Genomic DNA, 17,260 nt, shown 5'->3' with positions numbered 1-17,260 from the left:
ACGGAAAACTTCGCCGGGATGATCGCGAGACGGAGTATGAAGTAGGGCCGAATACCCGGCTTCGCCGGGTGAGTTGCGCACCGTATGCCGGCTTCGCCGGGTACCCGCGATTGACGCCACACGAAGGAAGAGAGATAAACACGCAAAACACTGGAGAAGATAAAGCTGAGTTTTTATGTCGAATTTTATGCGGGAACCTTGCTCTTGTTAATTTAATGTTGGGGAGTGTCTGTGTTTTCTGTTCCACTTCTGTAAAGACACGTATAATCAATCTGTCTGCTAAATGTGGTATTGGTTGCTTTTTTTAAAATATTTTTTTTACAAGAAACGGCTTCATCACAAAGATCTGCATTCAAATGCATCAGCCTAGGGTTGTTGTTTTTTACACGGGAAGAAAAGGGTTGTCGAGGACAGAGAAGCCATTGTTTTGCAAATCTTGTGTAGTACCCTCTGAGTTGAATTCCCACAACTCGGGGTTATAGACCCCTAGACGCTTGCAATTCCCAAAGTTAGAAAGACAGAATGAATCTTTAATTTGAATGTTACTTAACATCATTTGCTCTAGTTTATGGATGTAACAACGTGTTGTCCAAGTGGGACATTGTCTTGGCGATGCGTGTAGCTCCATTACAGAAATAAGGCAAGCTGCCGTGACTATTTTACACAAATGAATCATCTTTTGTAGATCTAGGTTGTCAACGAAGGAGCAGCCATGTCGCAACCAAAGGTGGACGTTGTCTTGAAGAATGCGTGCAGCTCCATCGGGGAGGGTCCTCACTGGGACGACGCCTCCAAGAGTCTCATGTATGTGGACATCAAGAACAACGACGTGCACCGCTACAACACTGCCACTGGCCAGGATGAAGTCAGGCATCTCAGTGAGTCTGGTTGTACGGCTGGCTGGTTGGCTGTAAGGTGCTTCTTTGGTTTACAGCTCTGTCAGGTTTTGCTTTCTATTTGTGTACCTGTGTTGATGGTCTGCTTGTGTACCTGTGTTGATGGTCTGCTTGTGTACCTGTGTTGATGGTCTGCTTGTGTACCTGTGTTGATGGTCTATTTGTGTTCCAGTGTTGATGGTCTATTTGTGTACCTGTGTTGATGGTCTGCTTGTGTACCTGTGTTGATGGTCTATTTGTGTACCTGTGTTGATGGTCTATTTGTGTACCTGTGTTGATGGTCTGCTTGTGTTCCTGTGTTCATGGTCTATTTGTGTACCTGTGTTCATGGTCTATTTGTGTACCTGTGTTGATGGTCTGCTTGTGTTCCTGTGTTGATGGTCTGCTTGTGTACCTGTGTTGATGGTCTATTTGTGTACCTGTGTTGATGGTCTATTTGTGTACCTGTGTTGATGGTCTGCTTGTGTACCTGTGTTGATGGTCTATTTGTGTACCTGTGTTGATGGTCTATTTGTGTACCTGTGTTGATGGTCTGCTTGTGTACCTGTGTTGATGGTCTATTTGTGTACCTGTGTTGATGGTCTATTTGTGTACCTGTGTTGATGGTCTATTTGTGTTCCTGTGTTGATGGTCGTCTGCTTGTGTACCTGTGTTGATGGTCTATTTGTGTACCTGTGTTGATGGTCTATTTGTCTTCCTGTGTTGATGGTCTGCTTGTGTACCTGTGTTGATGGTCTGCTTGTGTACATACCTGTGTTGATGGTCTATTTGTGTACCTGTGTTGATGGTCAATTTGTGTACCTGTGTTGATGGTCTATTTGTGTTCCTGTGTTGATGGTCTATTTGTGTTCCTGTGTTGATGGTCTATTTGTGTTCCTGTGTTGATGGTCTATTTGTGTACCTGTGTTGATGGTCTATTTGTGTTCCTGTGTTGATGGTCTATTTGTGTTCCTGTGTTGATGGTCTATTTGTGTACCTGTGTTGATGGTCTATTTGTGTACCTGTGTTGATGGTCAATTTGTGTACCTGTGTTGATGGTCTATTTGTGTACATACCTGTGTTGATGGTCTATTTGTGTACCTGTGTTGATGGTCAATTTGTGTACCTGTGTTGATGGTCTATTTGTGTACCTGTGTTGATGGTCTATTTGTGTTCCTGTGTTGATGGTCTGCTTGTGTTCCTGTGTTGATTGTCTTTTCCCTGTCTATCTGTTTCTGGTTTTCTTACTGACTCTGTCTTTGTTTCTGTCTGTCTGTGCCTGTGTGTCTCTCTGCCTAGTCTCTCTCTAGCTGTCTGTCTTTTTCTGTGTGGATGTGTGTGTGAGGTTGTGTGTGTGTGTGTGTGTGTGTGTGTGTGTGTGTGTGTGTGTGTGTGTGTGTGTGTTTGTCTGTCTGTCTGCGTCTGTGTATCTGTCTGCCTGTCTGTCTGTGTTCGTCTGGCTGGCTGGCTGTCTGTCTCTTTCTCTCGCTCGCTCGCTCGCTCGTTCTCTCTCTCTAAATAAATGTCAATTCAATGCAATTCAGTTCTCTCTCTCTCTCTCTCTCTCTCTCTCTCTCTCTTTCTCTCTCTCCCTCTCTCTCTCGCTCTATCTCTTTCCCCCTCTCTCTCTCGCTCTCTCTCTCTCTCTCGCTCTCGCTCTCTCCCTCTCGCTCTCTCTCTCTCTCTCGCTCTCTCTCTCTCCCTCTCTTTCTCTCTCTCGACCACCCCTCCTCTAGTGTGTGCGTTTGACGGTGTGTGTGTGTGGGTGAGGGGGGGGGATAACCTTTTAAGCTAAATGAACATAACATAAAATGAAATAAGATCACAATAAAACAAATATATAAAAAAAAATGCCAAGATGATTGTTGTTGTATCAGAGGACACGGTGAGCCTGGTGGTGCCGCGCCGTGCAGGGGGCTACGTGGTGGGTCTGGGACGTCGCCTGTCCGTGTTGGAGTGGAACACGGGCATGGTCAGCACCGTACAGGAGGTGGACGGAGACACCGGCAACCGCTTCAACGACGGAAAGTGCGACGCCAAAGGTCGACTGTGGGCTGGTGGGTCTGGCTGGCTTGGCTGGTCGTCTGGCTGTGTCTCCCTTTGTCTGTCTCTTTTGCTCTGTCTCTCTGGCTATGGCTCTTTTTGTCTCTGTCTCTCTTCGTCTCTGTCTCTGTCTCTCTTTTTCTCTGTCTCTTCCTTTCTCTGTCTCTTTGTCTTTGTCGGTCTGTCTGCCTGTTTGTTTCTCTCTCTCCCTCTATCTGTCTGTCTGTCTGTCTGTCTGTCTGTCTGTCTCTGTCTCTGTGTGTGTCTCTCTCTCTCTCTCTCTCTCTCTCTCTCTCTCTCTCTCTCTCTCTCTCTCTCTCTCTCTCTCTCTCTCTCTCTCTCTCCCTCCTATATCAGATCCAGGTTTTCTAGTTCTGTCTGTTTGTATTTCTATTTGTATGTCTTGTGTTCTTGATGAAATGCGAATTTGATTCCGTACATTTTATGAGAGCAGATTCTGACATCATGACACGATCTGTATACAACTCTTTTGTCCAACGTATTTTCACTTGAAAACATGTAACACGTGTATGGAGAGTGAGAACGTGTTCTGTAAGTTAAATCAGAGGGCAAACAACTACCGACTACGTTGTTGCAATAGCCTTTTTTTTAATCAACAAACGTATAAACGTTTACAAAAGTAAAACCGAGGCTTAAAAGGGGGGGGGGGAGACAGCAGGAGCGTGTAGAAGTTCAATTTGTATCATGTACAAAATAACACTGATTTCTTTCTTTGTTTACAATCCAAAAGGCACAATGGGACCAGAGCTCCATGGGAAAGGGTTCGAACCCGAAGCAGGCTCGCTGTACTGTCTGGACGTGGACCGCTCCATCGAGAAGAAGGTCAGCAAGGTCCACATCTCCAACGGTCTGGCGTGGACCGACGACAACAAGACTTTCTACTACATCGACTCCGTCCCCAGGAAAGTCTATGCCTACGACTTCGACCTGGAGACTGGGGCTATCAGTGAGTATGAGTATTAAATAGCAATGAAGTGTCAATAGTATGCGCCGCGCTGTGTGGTTTTGGGGTTGCTATCGGTTGGGTGCTTGTGGTCTGTACGGTACATGCCAATGTTTGATTTACAGCATGTTAAGTACATTCATTTTTGGGAAATGGGGTTGAGGGGGGGGGGGTGGGGGAAGGCTAGTGTGTTTGGGGAGGGGGTTGATTCAGTAAAGAATCAATACAATTACATTTTTGGTATCTTTGTGTCAGGCAAGAAGCGAACAGCGGTAGACTTTGCACCTTACAGCAAGGAAACTCACGGCCTGCCAGATGGTATGACCATTGACACCGACGGAAAACTGTGGGTGGCCTGCTATGGGGCTGCCGCTGTCTTCAAGTGTGACCCCGAGACAGGTACTGTGGCTAGCTTTTAATCATCAATGCTTGGCTATGCTGAAGACTTTGAAGAGTCGTAGACATGTGCTTGCAAACTGTGAATGATTTAGGTACTGTTAAATGTAATTGGGAAGCCTGATGGATATAAAGCATGGGTGGTCTCTTATGAGGTGATGGCTGTCTTCAAGTTTAGACACAATACAGATAAATGTCACACTATAGTCTGTGGGAGGCTGGGCAGGTTAAGGACTTGAAACGGTTGGGAAAGGTTTTCTTGCAACCTGTCCTGGTCAAGAGACTTTTGAGGAGGACCGATGGGAAACTGTACTGTGGATGGCCTCTTCTGGGGCTGTGGCTGTCTAAAGGTTTGACCTTGAGGCAGTTTAAATGCCCGGTTGGTCTCTGAAAAGCGGCTGCTGCTATCATCATGCAAGTTTGACTCAGACTGAGTTCCCATTCAAAGTGAAAGCTTTTTTCCCCCGTTCTAAGGAAGAAATTGTCTTATAAGTTTGAGCCTGAGATGGATGATTATATTATGTAATTAGTGACATACAGAAATGAGTTACATGACTTGAACATGTTTGTTTTGTGTCCTTGAAAAGGGTGACCTATACTGTGACCGCTTCAGTCTGTCTTCAAATTTGACATTGTGACGGATGAAGCATACTTGTGTATGCCTGTCTATTGGCACTTTTGTTCTATAAATAATTACAATAAATGAGTGTCTGCATTCAGGGTCTTCTCTTGCGACAAACCTGGAACGCATCCCATAACTTGAGTTCTCTCTCTTCAATGTTCCAGGCAAAATCTTACAAAAGATCGACATCCCAGCTAAAGAAACAACGTCGGTGTGTTGGGGTGGCAAGAATCTTGATGAGTTGTACGTCACCTGTGCCCTAGTCAATCTGTCACCAGAAGAGTTCAAGACGAAATACCCATTGGCAGGGTCCATCTTTAAGGTCACCGGAACTGGCTCCAAAGGTCACCCGGCCAACATGTATAAGGGATGATTTCAATTCAATCGTTTTAGATGTTGTAGTGACAATGGTGCGAAAAAGGTATGAACTAAAGTCGATATCGACTGTTGAGTGCAAAAAAAGAATAAAAAAATGAAAAAAATCTTTGCAGACATTTGTGTACAATGATTGACGATAATTATATTCCCCATACAATATGTGTTAAGCTGCTTTAATAGTACCTTTGTTTTAAACCTGAAAACGTTTTACTGACTGTTATAGTCCTTGAAGCAGACCGAGCTTCAAAGGCGACCTAACTTTAAAAACAATCTGAAAAACAAATTTCGTCTTAACAAATACATTTTTTGAAAGAAAGGCCTTAAACCAAAACTTGCAATGTAATGAAAAGAATGTTTTATTACCAATTTTGAAGCCATTCATTGCCTGTCTGTCTTTGCCTGTGTATAGGTAAGCTTATAATTCAGACTTTGTCAAAATTGAAAGTGCCTTAAATCAAGCCACTTATTACTTATTGTCATAAGTAAAAGTCCAGTTTTACTGAGTAATAAAACACTAAGATGAACATGATTCCTTCTTCTGTAAGGATTATAGGGAAAGTGCGTTTATGTTGTTTTGCCCTGGTCCAAAGAATGGTGCGACTCTCTGTAATTTGTAACCGCCAATGCTTGTATCTGTCTTCATTGACAAGCTCATTTTACTGACGTGACTCTCTGCAGCCTTTGTTGCTTTACTTGTAAGCAGAATGTTATGTTCAAGCTTATTCTATTACGCAATTATTATATTTTTGGTTTATTGTAAACGAACTAGCCCAGGTAGTATGGTTATAGGCAGCGTTTTTTTTCTAATATTCTTGTTAATGCTTGATGGGTCAGTTGCATATGATGTCCCTTACCATTGTCTGTCCTTTGCTTGTTACTAGTTTCCCATGAATTGTGGTGCTCAAGAATTTTATTATTAAGTGGGTCCTAGAATTATTGTAAAGAGGGAAAAGCAGAAACTCTCAATATTTTTGTTCTTTAATTATTTTTCCAATGAGACATGTTCTTGAACTGTACACTTGGAAATCCGCATCAAATCATTTTTTTGCAGTGGGTTCATATTTTTACTTTTTTCCAGGTTCTTTGCCAGTATAATGTGAATGATTAAGCATTATAATTGATCAGGAAGATTATTCTGCAATTGCTTTCATCGTGTGTGTGTGTGTGTGTGTGTGTGTGTGTGTGTGTGTGTGTGTGTGTGTGTGTGTGTGTGTGTGTTTCTGGGTGGGTGGGTGGGTATGCAGCATAACTCTGATCTAAACGCTTCACAATTTAACTTTGATGCAAAACTGTAAGTTCAAATTTGAATTGTACTTAAAGATATGAAGTAGCATTCAACTGAGACACAAAACATTTACGTTTTAAACAGACAGAAAGTTTACATTCAATATTTTTGGTTAAAATTCGTATCCACATGACTTGCAGGCAACCTGGGGAAAAAACACTCTGAATTTCTTCCTATTAAAAAGTTATCTCCCTTTGAGCTTGTGCCTTTCGGAAATTGCAAGCGTTTTTTGGTGGATGGTTTTTTTAGCACGTTGAATGCATCCTCTTGTGTAATCCAGTGAGCAAATAAGCATAGATTTTACAATAGATAAGACCATCCGTCCACTTGGGCAGATACCAATAATCTCCAGCCTGGTTACTTTCTGTACAGTGAATTTGCATATTTGCGAGTGCTGAATCCATTGTTGTTCCAGAAACTTTTGTTAATCTGCAAATTCAATTCAGCAAAAAAATCCCATTCTACCAATGAAACAGCCACATTAGTGGGATTTTTTTTTATGTGTGCAAGTGGCGGTATACTATTACCCTAGCCTGGAAAGATCTGCTGTACTTCATGTGATCGTTAACCCATGAAGGACGGTACCTTACATAATGAAGTTTTGATTGCTGTACTGACTTTTGTTACTTTTTTTCGAGGGACGTGTTTTGGAAGGCTGTTGTTTTTTCAGTAGCTCTGTCCTAACAGATGAATAACTGCTATTAATGTGCCTATCATGTTAGAAAGGGTATGAACGAATGAGTGAATGAATGGATGAAGAAACAATTTTCTAATTTACAAAGATTACAAAGATTTACAAAATTCTAATCTTTTATATTTCCCAAAGAGCAAGTCAGCTAAAACATAGATATGATTCTTATGTTTTTTGGATCAGATGTATATGCTTTTTTGCAATACTTTCCCACAATTTATTTCTCTAAAGATTATTTGTAAACGTTATATATTTGTAATATGAATGTAATAAAATATTAACATTTATGAATATCTTTTTGGTTATTCTGATCTCCGTTAATGCTACATATATGCACACTTTCCTGTGTGTGTGTGTGTGTGTGTGTGTGTGTGTGTGTGTGTGTGTGTGTGTGTGTGTGTGTGTGTACTTAGAATTCCCTCCCTCACCAGCATGTGAAGTAAGTCTCTCTCTCTCTCTCTCTCTCTCTCTCTCTCTCTCTCTCTCTCTCTCTTACGTACACACACACACACATACACACACATACACACACACACGCGCACACACACACACACACACACACACACACGTTTTGACAGCTAATCATTATTGATTAAAATAAAAGTTCATAGGTTTGTATCCTTTTGTTTTTTAAACAAGGTTATACTCGTAAACTCTAACTGATACAGATTTCAAGGCTTTTATAGGCAATAGGACACACACACACACACATACACACACATACACACACACACGCGCACACACACACACACACACACACACACGTTTTGCCAGCTAATCATTATTGATTAAAATAAAAGTTCATAGGTTTGTATCCTTTTGTTTTTTAAACAAGGTTATACTCGTAAACTCTAACTGATACAGATTTCAAGGCTTTTATAGGCAATAGGACTTGAAATAACCACATATATTTCACAATGCTTTTCCTCGCCCAAAATCAGGAGTCACTGTTTGAATGGTCTTTTCTTCAGTCTTAACGGTTCTGACACAGAGAAGGGTTTGCATTATTCTAGTTTTGATTATTATCCACACAAACACCCAGACAGATAACACAATTGTTGGTTGCTTTCTGATCGCGTCGCAAAATTAAGTTTTTTAAGTTCACCTTCATCTGCCCACCGCAGCGACCTGACAACCCTCCCTCGAGTGTCTGTAAAATCGACAAGTCTGGCATTGGAACGAATTTCAGATGTGGATGGAGCAGGGAATGCTGACACACACACTCACACACACACACTCTCACACACACACACTCTCACACACACACACACACACACACACATACACACACACACACACACACACACACACACACACACACAAACTCACTCAACATTCACATTATTTCATACTCCTTTGGTACAAAGGCATGTTTAGTGGGTTATCAGCGGTAAACACTGATAAACACAGGCCATTGTTATAGCTGACACACTGCTGTCTTCGTTTGTTGTTATCAATATATCCTGTCCTTGGAGCGAAGTTTCTGTGTCATTTAGCAGTGGTACACGTGTTATTGGTGTCGGCATTTTGCACGGGTTTGCGTTTTTTGAAACAGGTGAGTGATGAGCTGGGCAAATGATTATTCTTTTCTTTATTCAGGGGTGGATTGATTGATTGATTAATTGATTGTGTGGTTGATTGATTGATTGGTTGATTGATTGATTGATTGATTGATTCCATCTTCAGTTTATTCATTGATTGAATTTATTCTTTTATTTATTCCTTTCTTTGGCTTTTTCCCCCCCGTAGAATTGAACGGAAGTTATATTCCGTATGTTAAAAGCCTTACTGGTCAAAGTGATGCTAATTAAATCGTAAAACAAACGTAAAATCGCCACAGAAAACACGTCACGATTTCAGTCACATGTATGCGCTTTTATTAAAACACTATAGGAGGTTGAAAGGACAAACATAAGAAGCAAAAGGAACCAACTGTTTGGTATGACGCTTCCCAGACTCTGCTATGCATGGGCATCGACCTTTTAATCTAAACAAATCTATATCGTCATAGGGGACACAAGTAAAGCCTTCCAGCCATGTCTCAGCCCAAAGTGGATGTGGCGATACAGAACGCGTGTGGCAGTGTTGGGGAGGGACCTCACTGGGACGACGCCTCCCAGACTCTGCTCTACGTGGACATCAAGAACCTGGATGTGCACCGTTACAACCCTGCCACTGGGGAAGACCAAGTCAGGCACCTCAGTGAGGCTTGCTTTCTTCCCTGTGTGCGAGTGTGTTCGAGTGTGTGTTCGTGCGTGTGCGTGCGTGTAGTTAAACAAAAGACAAACAGACAATCCATAATCATCCCCCTCTCCCTCTCAGCTGAATCTACAATCATGTATTCGCCAGTCTGTCTGTCTGTCTGTTCGTCCGTCCGTCTGTTCGTTCGTCTGGTCTTCCATCTTCCTGTCTCTCGCATATCCTTTAACATAACTAATTCTCGAAAGTACATCACCTAACAGTTCACTACCGGAAATTTCTAGGCAAGGGAACTCTCCTTTTTATAGCCACCCGATTGAGGACTTGACCCCCTTCAAGACCTGGCTTTCTCTACTTTTTTCGCTCATAACCTCTGTACGTTTACCTACATTTTATAATTATAGCTCCCTTTTGAAGATCTGATTTTTTAAGAATTGTTTTAGGTTTTAAAAGGAAACTTCCACTGTACAGTAAAAATAGACCTTTTACCTCGTTGTGTAACCATGGCAACCTTTCTCGCAGAGGACACGGTGAGCCTGGTGGTGCCGCGCCGTGCAGGGGGCTACGTGGTTGGTCTGGGACGCCGTCTGTCGCTATTGGAGTGGGACACGGGCATGGTCAGCACCATACAGGAGGTGGAACTGGACTCTGGTACCCGCTTTAACGACGGAAAATGTGATCCGAAGGGACGGTTGTGGGCAGGTGGGTGGCATTATGTCATTTTTCTTTCTCCAAGAAACGTTTTCTACGCAACTTTCGCTAAAGCGGTCCTTATTTGAGCCCCAAGTTGACTTCGCGAATTCTTTTTACAAAAAACTCCGTGCTAAAGCTTCGTGTGGCCAGCTTCGCGAAGTATACTTCGTGTAGTCGACTTCGCCCAGTTAAGAACAGGCTTTAGGCTTTGTCAAACTCCCGAAGACGTCTGACATAGCGAAGCGTCTAATCTATCACCTGTACTGAAAATAGTTCTTCCGGGTATTAAGGTCGCCGAAGAACAACGGATCAAATATGTGGCTATACTTTACTATTGTTTGTTTCTCTTACTGAAGCGCTGTCTAACCATTTTAAATACTCATTCCACTGTGATCCTTCTCACCAGGTACGATGGGGCCAGAGGTGGGCAACGCCAAGGTAGAGCCCGAGGCAGGTGCACTGTACTGTCTGGACGTGGACCGCTCCATCGAGAAGAAGGTCAGCAAGGTCCACATCTCCAACGGTCTGGCGTGGACCGACGACAACAAGACTTTCTACTTCATCGACTCCATCCCCAGAAAAGTCTTCGCCTACGACTTCGACCTAGAGACTGGGGCTATCAGTGAGTGTTCGATGGTAGAATTTTTTTGTAACTGTGTGCATGTGAATATGCCTTTTGCGGCGTAGTCTTATGTGGATTTAAGATTGAAGACAATTTAGAAAATGAGGATAAAAGAAGGTATTGATTTGTAAGATTTTTTGTAAATACGGTATTTCATTCTCTCGCTTTTTCAGTTAAAGCTTTCTTGTTTGGTGGACTTGGGAGTACATAAACTAAAACAGACGCGCGCTTGCACACACAAACAAGCAGAAGCTGGCACTTACAGTCAGGCAGGAAGAGAGAGAGAGAGAGAGAGAGAGAGAGAGAGAGAGAGAGAGAGAGAGAGAGAGAGAGAGAGAGAGAGAGAGAGAGAGAGAGAGAGAGAGAGAGGGGAGATGAATACAGAGACTGAAACAGACACACACACACACACACACACACACACATACACATCATAAACACTTCTCCTTCTCCTCTGTCCCGCCCGCCTCCAACACCGCCCCCTTCCACCTATCCCACGCATTACACTGAACAAAGAATCATCGAATCATAAATCACACCTGTTACCACACTGCAGGCAACAAGCGTACAGCAGTCGAGTTCCCACCGGACACTCTGGACACGTATGGCGTGCCGGACGGAATGACCATCGACACGGACGGAAACCTCTGGGTGGCCTGTTACAACGCAGGGGCCGTTTACAAGTTTGACCCCGAAACGGGTAGGTACAGTAGAACCCACTTGTTAAGACCTAAACAAATCTGAACAAGTCGCGTAAGGCGAAATTACTACATTTAGTCAAGCTGTGGAACTCACAGAATGAAACTGAACGCACTGCATTTTTTCACAATGACCGTAGTCCGCCGCTCGTGCAAAAGGCAGTGAAATTAACGAGCCTGTTTAGTGCGGTAGTGGTTGCGCTGTGCTGCATAGCACGCTTTTCTGTGCGCTTCGTTTTAACTTTCTGAGCGTGTTTTTAATCCAAACATATCATATCTATATGTTTTTGGATTCAGGAACCGACAAGGAATAAGATGAAATTGTTCTTAAATCGATTTCGGAAATTTTATTTTAATCATAATTTTTATATTTTTAATTTTCAGAGCTTGTTTTTAATTCGAATATAACATATTTATATGTTTTTGGAATCAGAAAATGATGAATAAGATAAACGTAATTTTGGATCATTTTATAAAAAAATAATTTTAATTACAATTTTCAGATTTTTAATGACCAAAGTCATTAATTAATGTTTAAGCCTCCAAGCTGAAATGCAATACCGAAGTCCGGCCTTCGTCTAAGATTGCTTGGCCAAAATTTCAATCAATTTGATTCAAAAGTGAGGGTGTGACAGTGCCGCCTCAACTTTTACAAAAAGCCGGATATGACATCATCAAAGACATCTATCGAAAAAATGAAAAAAACGTCTGAGGATATCATACCCAGGAACTCTCATGTAAACTTTCATAAAGATCGGTCCAGTAGTTTACTCTGTATTGCTCTTCACACACACACGCACACACAGACAGACAGACAGACACACACACACACACACACACACACACACACACACACACACACACACACACACACACACACACACACACACACACACATACACACACACACACACACACACACACATACACCACGACCCTCGTCTCGATTCCCCCTCTATGTCAAAACATTTAGTCAAAACTTGACTAAATGTAAAAAGCAGACATTAAAACGGAGGAAGTTTAAACATGGAAGTAGATTTAAATACGTTATGAAGAAAAAATCTGAAAAAAAGTAAAGAGAATGCGGGGGGAGGGGGGACCACTGCATATCCGTTTTGATATGAGTATAGAGTGAAATTGACTTTCTCATAGTAGTCTATATATATGTCTATGTGCCTTGCATTGTCTTCATCTCGACAACTGACTTGTAATAGAGATAGTCTCATCAAGGGAAAGTGCTGCATAGAGACTGTATGGTTCTGCATGGAATAAATCAAGATTGAATGAGACACACAACTTGAATTGTACCCGCGCGAGTATCCACTCATCTGTAGGGCACTAAATCCATGAATTTGATGACAGAAGTCCAACAGGGCTGCACATTCAAAATTGCCCTTACATTCCAGGTAAAACCCTCCAGAAGATCGACATCCCGGCCAGGCAGACGACATCTGTGTGCTGGGGCGGGAAAAACCTTGATGAGCTTTACGTGACCTGCGCCAGGGTGTACATGTCAGAAGAAGAGTTCAAAACAAAATGGCCGCTGGCGGGGTCGGTGTTCAAGGTCACCGGAACAGGTTCCAAAGGTCGCCCCGCGTACATGTACGAGGGTTAGACTGCCGAGCAGATGCTTATGTTGAACTGGCTGAATTTTTTTTTTTTTTTACAGACAAGCTGTGGTAGTCTTCCTTGTGCTCCTTTGCCATTTGCATTTCCAGTGTCTTGTCTATTTTGCAGTGCGCTTCTACTTCATGAAGAAGTTATGTGTAATTTGTCTCTGACCAGTTGTTTATAAATAGTTGGTGAAATAATCTAAAAAAAAAATATACGGTTTTGTTCTATTCACTGACCAGTTTGAGATGAGTAATATTATCATAGCCACCTACATAAATCAGCCCTATTTTCAATTTGTAATGTTAAAAATGATCACAAAGACAGAACCAGCTCCCTATTTTTGAATGCAATGCCTGCTGCCAGAATGTTGCAGATTTATTGGCTTATTTGTTGCTGGAATAAATCCCCAAGAAGTACATGATGCTGAATAAAAAGTACTGATCTTGTAAAGCGTTCTGTTTTACTCCTCTTGTACACTTTTTCCTTCACACACACACACACACACACACACACACACACACACACACACACACACACACACACACACATACACACATTGTTAAAAAGACATTTTCTTTATTTCTTGCCATAAACATTTCTCAATAAATATAAATATCAGATGCACAAAAATAACAATTATCTTGCGTTTTCTCTCAAGCCTTGGAACGATTCCATGTGATTTTCAGGTTGTACATTGTACTTCACATGAGGTCAAAGAATAGTCAGTCAATATTTCTTTCGACTACACCTGTCCTGAGACCATACGTGTTAGACCCTCCCACAGCGATAACGCGCACACACGAGCACTCTCTCCATCATGTAAACACCATTCCACGCACAGAAGTCAGCACATCTCTTTGCCTATAGCTCTCTCCCTCTCTCTCAATGGGCGAGGGCGGTTGAATAAAAGCATGTATACATTGCTTATTCTGTTACCCTCGATAAAATAAATAAAGTTCAAAGTTCAAAGTTCTCTCTCTCCCTCCAACTCTCTCTGTCTTTCTCTCTCTCTTTCTCTGTCTCCTCTTTCTCTCTCTCCCTCCATCTCTCGCTCTCTTACGCAAACCTGCATGCAGAAAATTAAAAACAAAAAAATAATAGCAATGAACAATAGAGAATTATACATTCTCACAGTCAACGAAACAAAAACTTGGTTGAGCAGTGAAGTTCAAATCTTGTACTTCTTAACATCCTGCAGGCGTGGCATGAGTTGACCAATGATAAGCTATTACTACATTGCAATAGCTATACTATGAAAATAACTTTAGATGGGCATGACAAACAAGTACTTAATGAATACACCGAAGCACTTTGAAGCATCGTCATAAAAGAAATAGAGGATTTGGAATTAACGCATGAACACATAGCAAGCTCCGAGAACAAAATTAATGTATGAACTTGCACTTGCAAATATTTTTGTTTAAACACCTTAAGAATTAACGCATGTGTATATAGCAAGGTCTAAGAATAAATGTATGAAACACTGAAAGGTTTGTGATGTTCTGTACAACACTCTGAAAGGTTTGTGATGTTCTGTACAACACTCTGAAAGGTTTGTGATGCTCTGTACAACACTCTGAAAGGTTTGTGATGTTCTGTACAACACTCTGAAAGGTTTGTGATGTTCTGTACAACACTCTGAAAGGTTTGTGATGTTCTGTACAACACTCTGAACGGTGTGTGATGTTCTGTAAATAAAACACTGAACGGTGTGTGATGTTCTGTAAAAACCACTGAACGGTGTGTGATGTTCTGTAAAAAAACAAACACTGAACGGTGTGTGATTTTCTGTACAAAACACTGAACGGTCTGTGATGTTCTGTAAAAAAACACTGAACGGTCTGTGATGTTCTGTAAAAAACACTGAACGGTCTGTGATGTTCTGTAAAAAACACTGAACGGTCTGTGATGTTCTGTAAAAACACTGAACGGTCTGTGATGTTCTGTAAAAAACACTGAACGGTCTGTGATGTTCTGTAAAAACACTGAACGGTCTGTAATGTTCTGTAAAAAACACTGAACGGTCTGTGATGTTCTGTAAAAACACTGAACGGTCTGTAATGTTCTGTAAAAAACACTGAAAGGTTTGTGATGTTCTGCACAAACTAAATCCCGGAAGGGCTGGAAGACACTGGATACAACACAGGAAAATCGATTAGTTCATTTAAAAAAAGCACTCACGCAAACAAACAGTAAATCAAATGTAAGAAAAGATGGACGACGTATGAAATCACTGGGGGGTGGGGGGGTGTCGTGTTACTGAGTGGAAGCACTGGGTGAACACGTTGGCCGAGAATGTACACAGCTGTTTACCACACTGGAGGACCGTGATATACAAAAGCATGCGAGAACAACGGCTGATTGTAATGCAAATACTGATAACTGCAGGAAAACAATCCGTTCTGAGACGACACCGCTCAACATCAGCAACAGAAGAAGACTACTCTCTTGTCTTCGGATGAAAAACAATCTGTGCTCGCTGTGTCAGATGAAAGCGGCCGGTTCTTCTTCGAACTTTTCTTTTGATGCTGTTGCTGCTGTTCTTGTTGGTTTTTTTGCTTCAATATTGGCACACATTTGTGTGGTTTTTGTTTGTTATTGTTGCAAATAGTGGGTTTTTTTTTAAATTTGGAATTCCCACGAACAGACGATGTCAGGTAAACACTTCACCTTCTGCTCCTTCATCAATGTGTCCCTGTTTGTCCGGCGGACTGCACTGCAGTAGACGCAGAACGATCGGGTTAGCCTTTGCGCCATCGCGGAACTCTTTCCAGGAAATCCGGTCGTCGCCATCTTTGTCCATTTGACGGAACATCTCGTCTGCCAGATCTTCCGGTGTTTTTGTCTCTCCGTTGTCTGTTATCTCCCTTACTCCCATCATTTTGAACACCGCCTGCAAAGTCAAGTAGACGGTTTAAGTTCACGCCGTTTCAGTCTACATATATACAAATACGAATAGCCGTACACATTATTCTTCCAGACATTTTTAAGATCAGACTATTCTTCACGTCGCCGAAAACGCAAGACAATACAATTCATCATCATTGTTGGTATCATCATCATCAGTCATCATCATGGTCGTTGTCATCATCATCATCAGCTTTACATCGTCGTCGTCGTCGTTATTATCATCATCGTCGTCGTTTTCATCATCATTGTTGACGTCGAAAAAAACCCACTGCGATTTGACAACGTGAATAATACAAAATAATGTAAACAGTGATCACTTCGGATCGTGTGTTGAGGGATAACCAGAATTATGCCCGAGAAACAAGGACATCCCTCCACTTGGACACACACCAAAACTCAGCACTGAGCCTGGCTGCCTTCTGTGCAGAGCAAGCACTGAGCCTGGCTGCCTTCTGTGCAGAGCAAGCACTGAGCCTGGCTGCCTTCTGTGCAGAGCAAGCACTGAGCCTGGCTGCCTTCTGTGCAGAGCAAGCACTGAGCCTGGCTGCCTTCTGTGCAGAGCAAGCACTGAGCCTGGCTGCCTTCTGTGCAGAGCAAGCACTGAGCCTGGCTGCCTTCTGTGCAGAGCAAGCACTGAGCCTGGCTGCCTTCTGTGCATAGCAAGCACTGAGCCTGGCTGCCTTCTGTGCATAGCAAGCACTGAGCCTGGCTGCCTTCTGTGCAGAGCAAGCACTGAGCCTGGCTACCTTCTGTGCAGAGCAAGCACTGAGCCTGACTGCCTCCTGTGCAGAGCAAGCACTGAGCCTGGCTGCCTTCTGTGCAGAGCAAGCACTGAGCCTGGCTGCCTTCTGTGCAGAGCAAGCACTGAGCCTGGCTGCCTTCTGTGCAGAGCAAGCACTGAGCCTGGCTGCCTTCTGTGCAGAGCAAGCACTGAGCCTGGCTACCTTCTGTGCAGAGCAAGCACTGAGCCTGGCTGCCTTCTGTGCAGAGCAAGCACTGAGCCTGGCTGCCTTCTGTGCAGAGCAAGCACTGAGCCTGGCTGCCTTCTGTGCAGAGCAAGCACTGAGCCTGGCTGCCTTCTGTGCAGAGCAAGAATAGTTTGCTGAATGAGTTTCGTTAGTTACACAATTTCAATCTGTGCAATTTATTCAACAACAAAATCCCAACCCGCACAGAGAGAGTTGTGGCGCTGTTGTGTGTTGGTATGTGTCTAGGTGGACGGATGCTCTTACTCTATGTAAAATCCTGGACAGATATTGATGTGCTTGCA

At 42.7% G+C, this 17,260-nt stretch overlaps 3 protein-coding genes across 12 annotated transcripts in view; 2 read left to right on the top strand and 1 right to left on the bottom strand.

Annotated features, from left to right (window-relative positions):
- LOC138966197 (regucalcin-like) overlaps window positions 1–7,055 on the top strand; it is a 22,928-nt gene extending 15,873 nt beyond the window's left edge. For both annotated transcript variants that reach the window (XM_070338326.1, XM_070338325.1), the window contains exons 2-6: window positions 686–878; window positions 2,753–2,932; window positions 3,670–3,885; window positions 4,138–4,281; window positions 5,065–7,055. In XM_070338326.1, coding sequence (XP_070194427.1) covers window positions 713–878; window positions 2,753–2,932; window positions 3,670–3,885; window positions 4,138–4,281; window positions 5,065–5,273 — 915 coding nt within the window. In that variant the 5' untranslated portion in view covers window positions 686–712 and the 3' untranslated portion in view covers window positions 5,274–7,055. The remainder of the gene's footprint in view (window positions 1–685; window positions 879–2,752; window positions 2,933–3,669; window positions 3,886–4,137; window positions 4,282–5,064) is intronic.
- A 1,608-nt stretch (window positions 7,056–8,663) lies between these two features.
- Window positions 8,664–14,683, top strand: LOC138966204 (regucalcin-like). Its single transcript, XM_070338338.1, has 6 exons — window positions 8,664–8,809; window positions 9,266–9,456; window positions 9,976–10,155; window positions 10,553–10,768; window positions 11,325–11,468; window positions 12,873–14,683. The coding sequence occupies exons 2-6, from the start codon at window positions 9,291–9,293 to the stop codon at window positions 13,079–13,081; spliced, it is 915 nt and encodes a 304-aa protein (XP_070194439.1). The 5' UTR covers window positions 8,664–8,809; window positions 9,266–9,290; the 3' UTR covers window positions 13,082–14,683.
- The window catches only part of LOC138966205 (neurocalcin homolog), a 49,753-nt gene continuing 46,129 nt past the window's right edge, over window positions 13,637–17,260 (bottom strand). For all 9 annotated transcript variants that reach the window (XM_070338342.1, XM_070338341.1, XM_070338339.1 and 6 more), the window contains one exon: window positions 13,637–15,973. In XM_070338342.1, the coding sequence (XP_070194443.1) occupies window positions 15,734–15,973 (240 nt within the window). In that variant the 3' untranslated portion in view covers window positions 13,637–15,733. The remainder of the gene's footprint in view (window positions 15,974–17,260) is intronic.

The sequence above is a fragment of the Littorina saxatilis genome, linkage group LG5 (assembly GCF_037325665.1).
Source record: "Littorina saxatilis isolate snail1 linkage group LG5, US_GU_Lsax_2.0, whole genome shotgun sequence".
NCBI lineage: Eukaryota > Metazoa > Mollusca > Gastropoda > Littorinimorpha > Littorinidae > Littorina > Littorina saxatilis.
This window is presented reverse-complemented; position numbering and strand designations above follow the sequence as displayed.

Coding starts and splice junctions, on each gene's coding strand:
- LOC138966204 (XM_070338338.1), top strand. CDS start 9,291: ATGTCTCAGCCCAAAGTGGATGTGGCGATACAGAACGCGTGTGGCAGT. Junction 10,156..10,552: donor GAAGGGACGGTTGTGGGCAG/GTGGGTGGCATT, acceptor CCTTCTCACCAG/GTACGATGGGGCCAGAGGTG. Junction 10,769..11,324: donor CCTAGAGACTGGGGCTATCA/GTGAGTGTTCGA, acceptor ACCACACTGCAG/GCAACAAGCGTACAGCAGTC.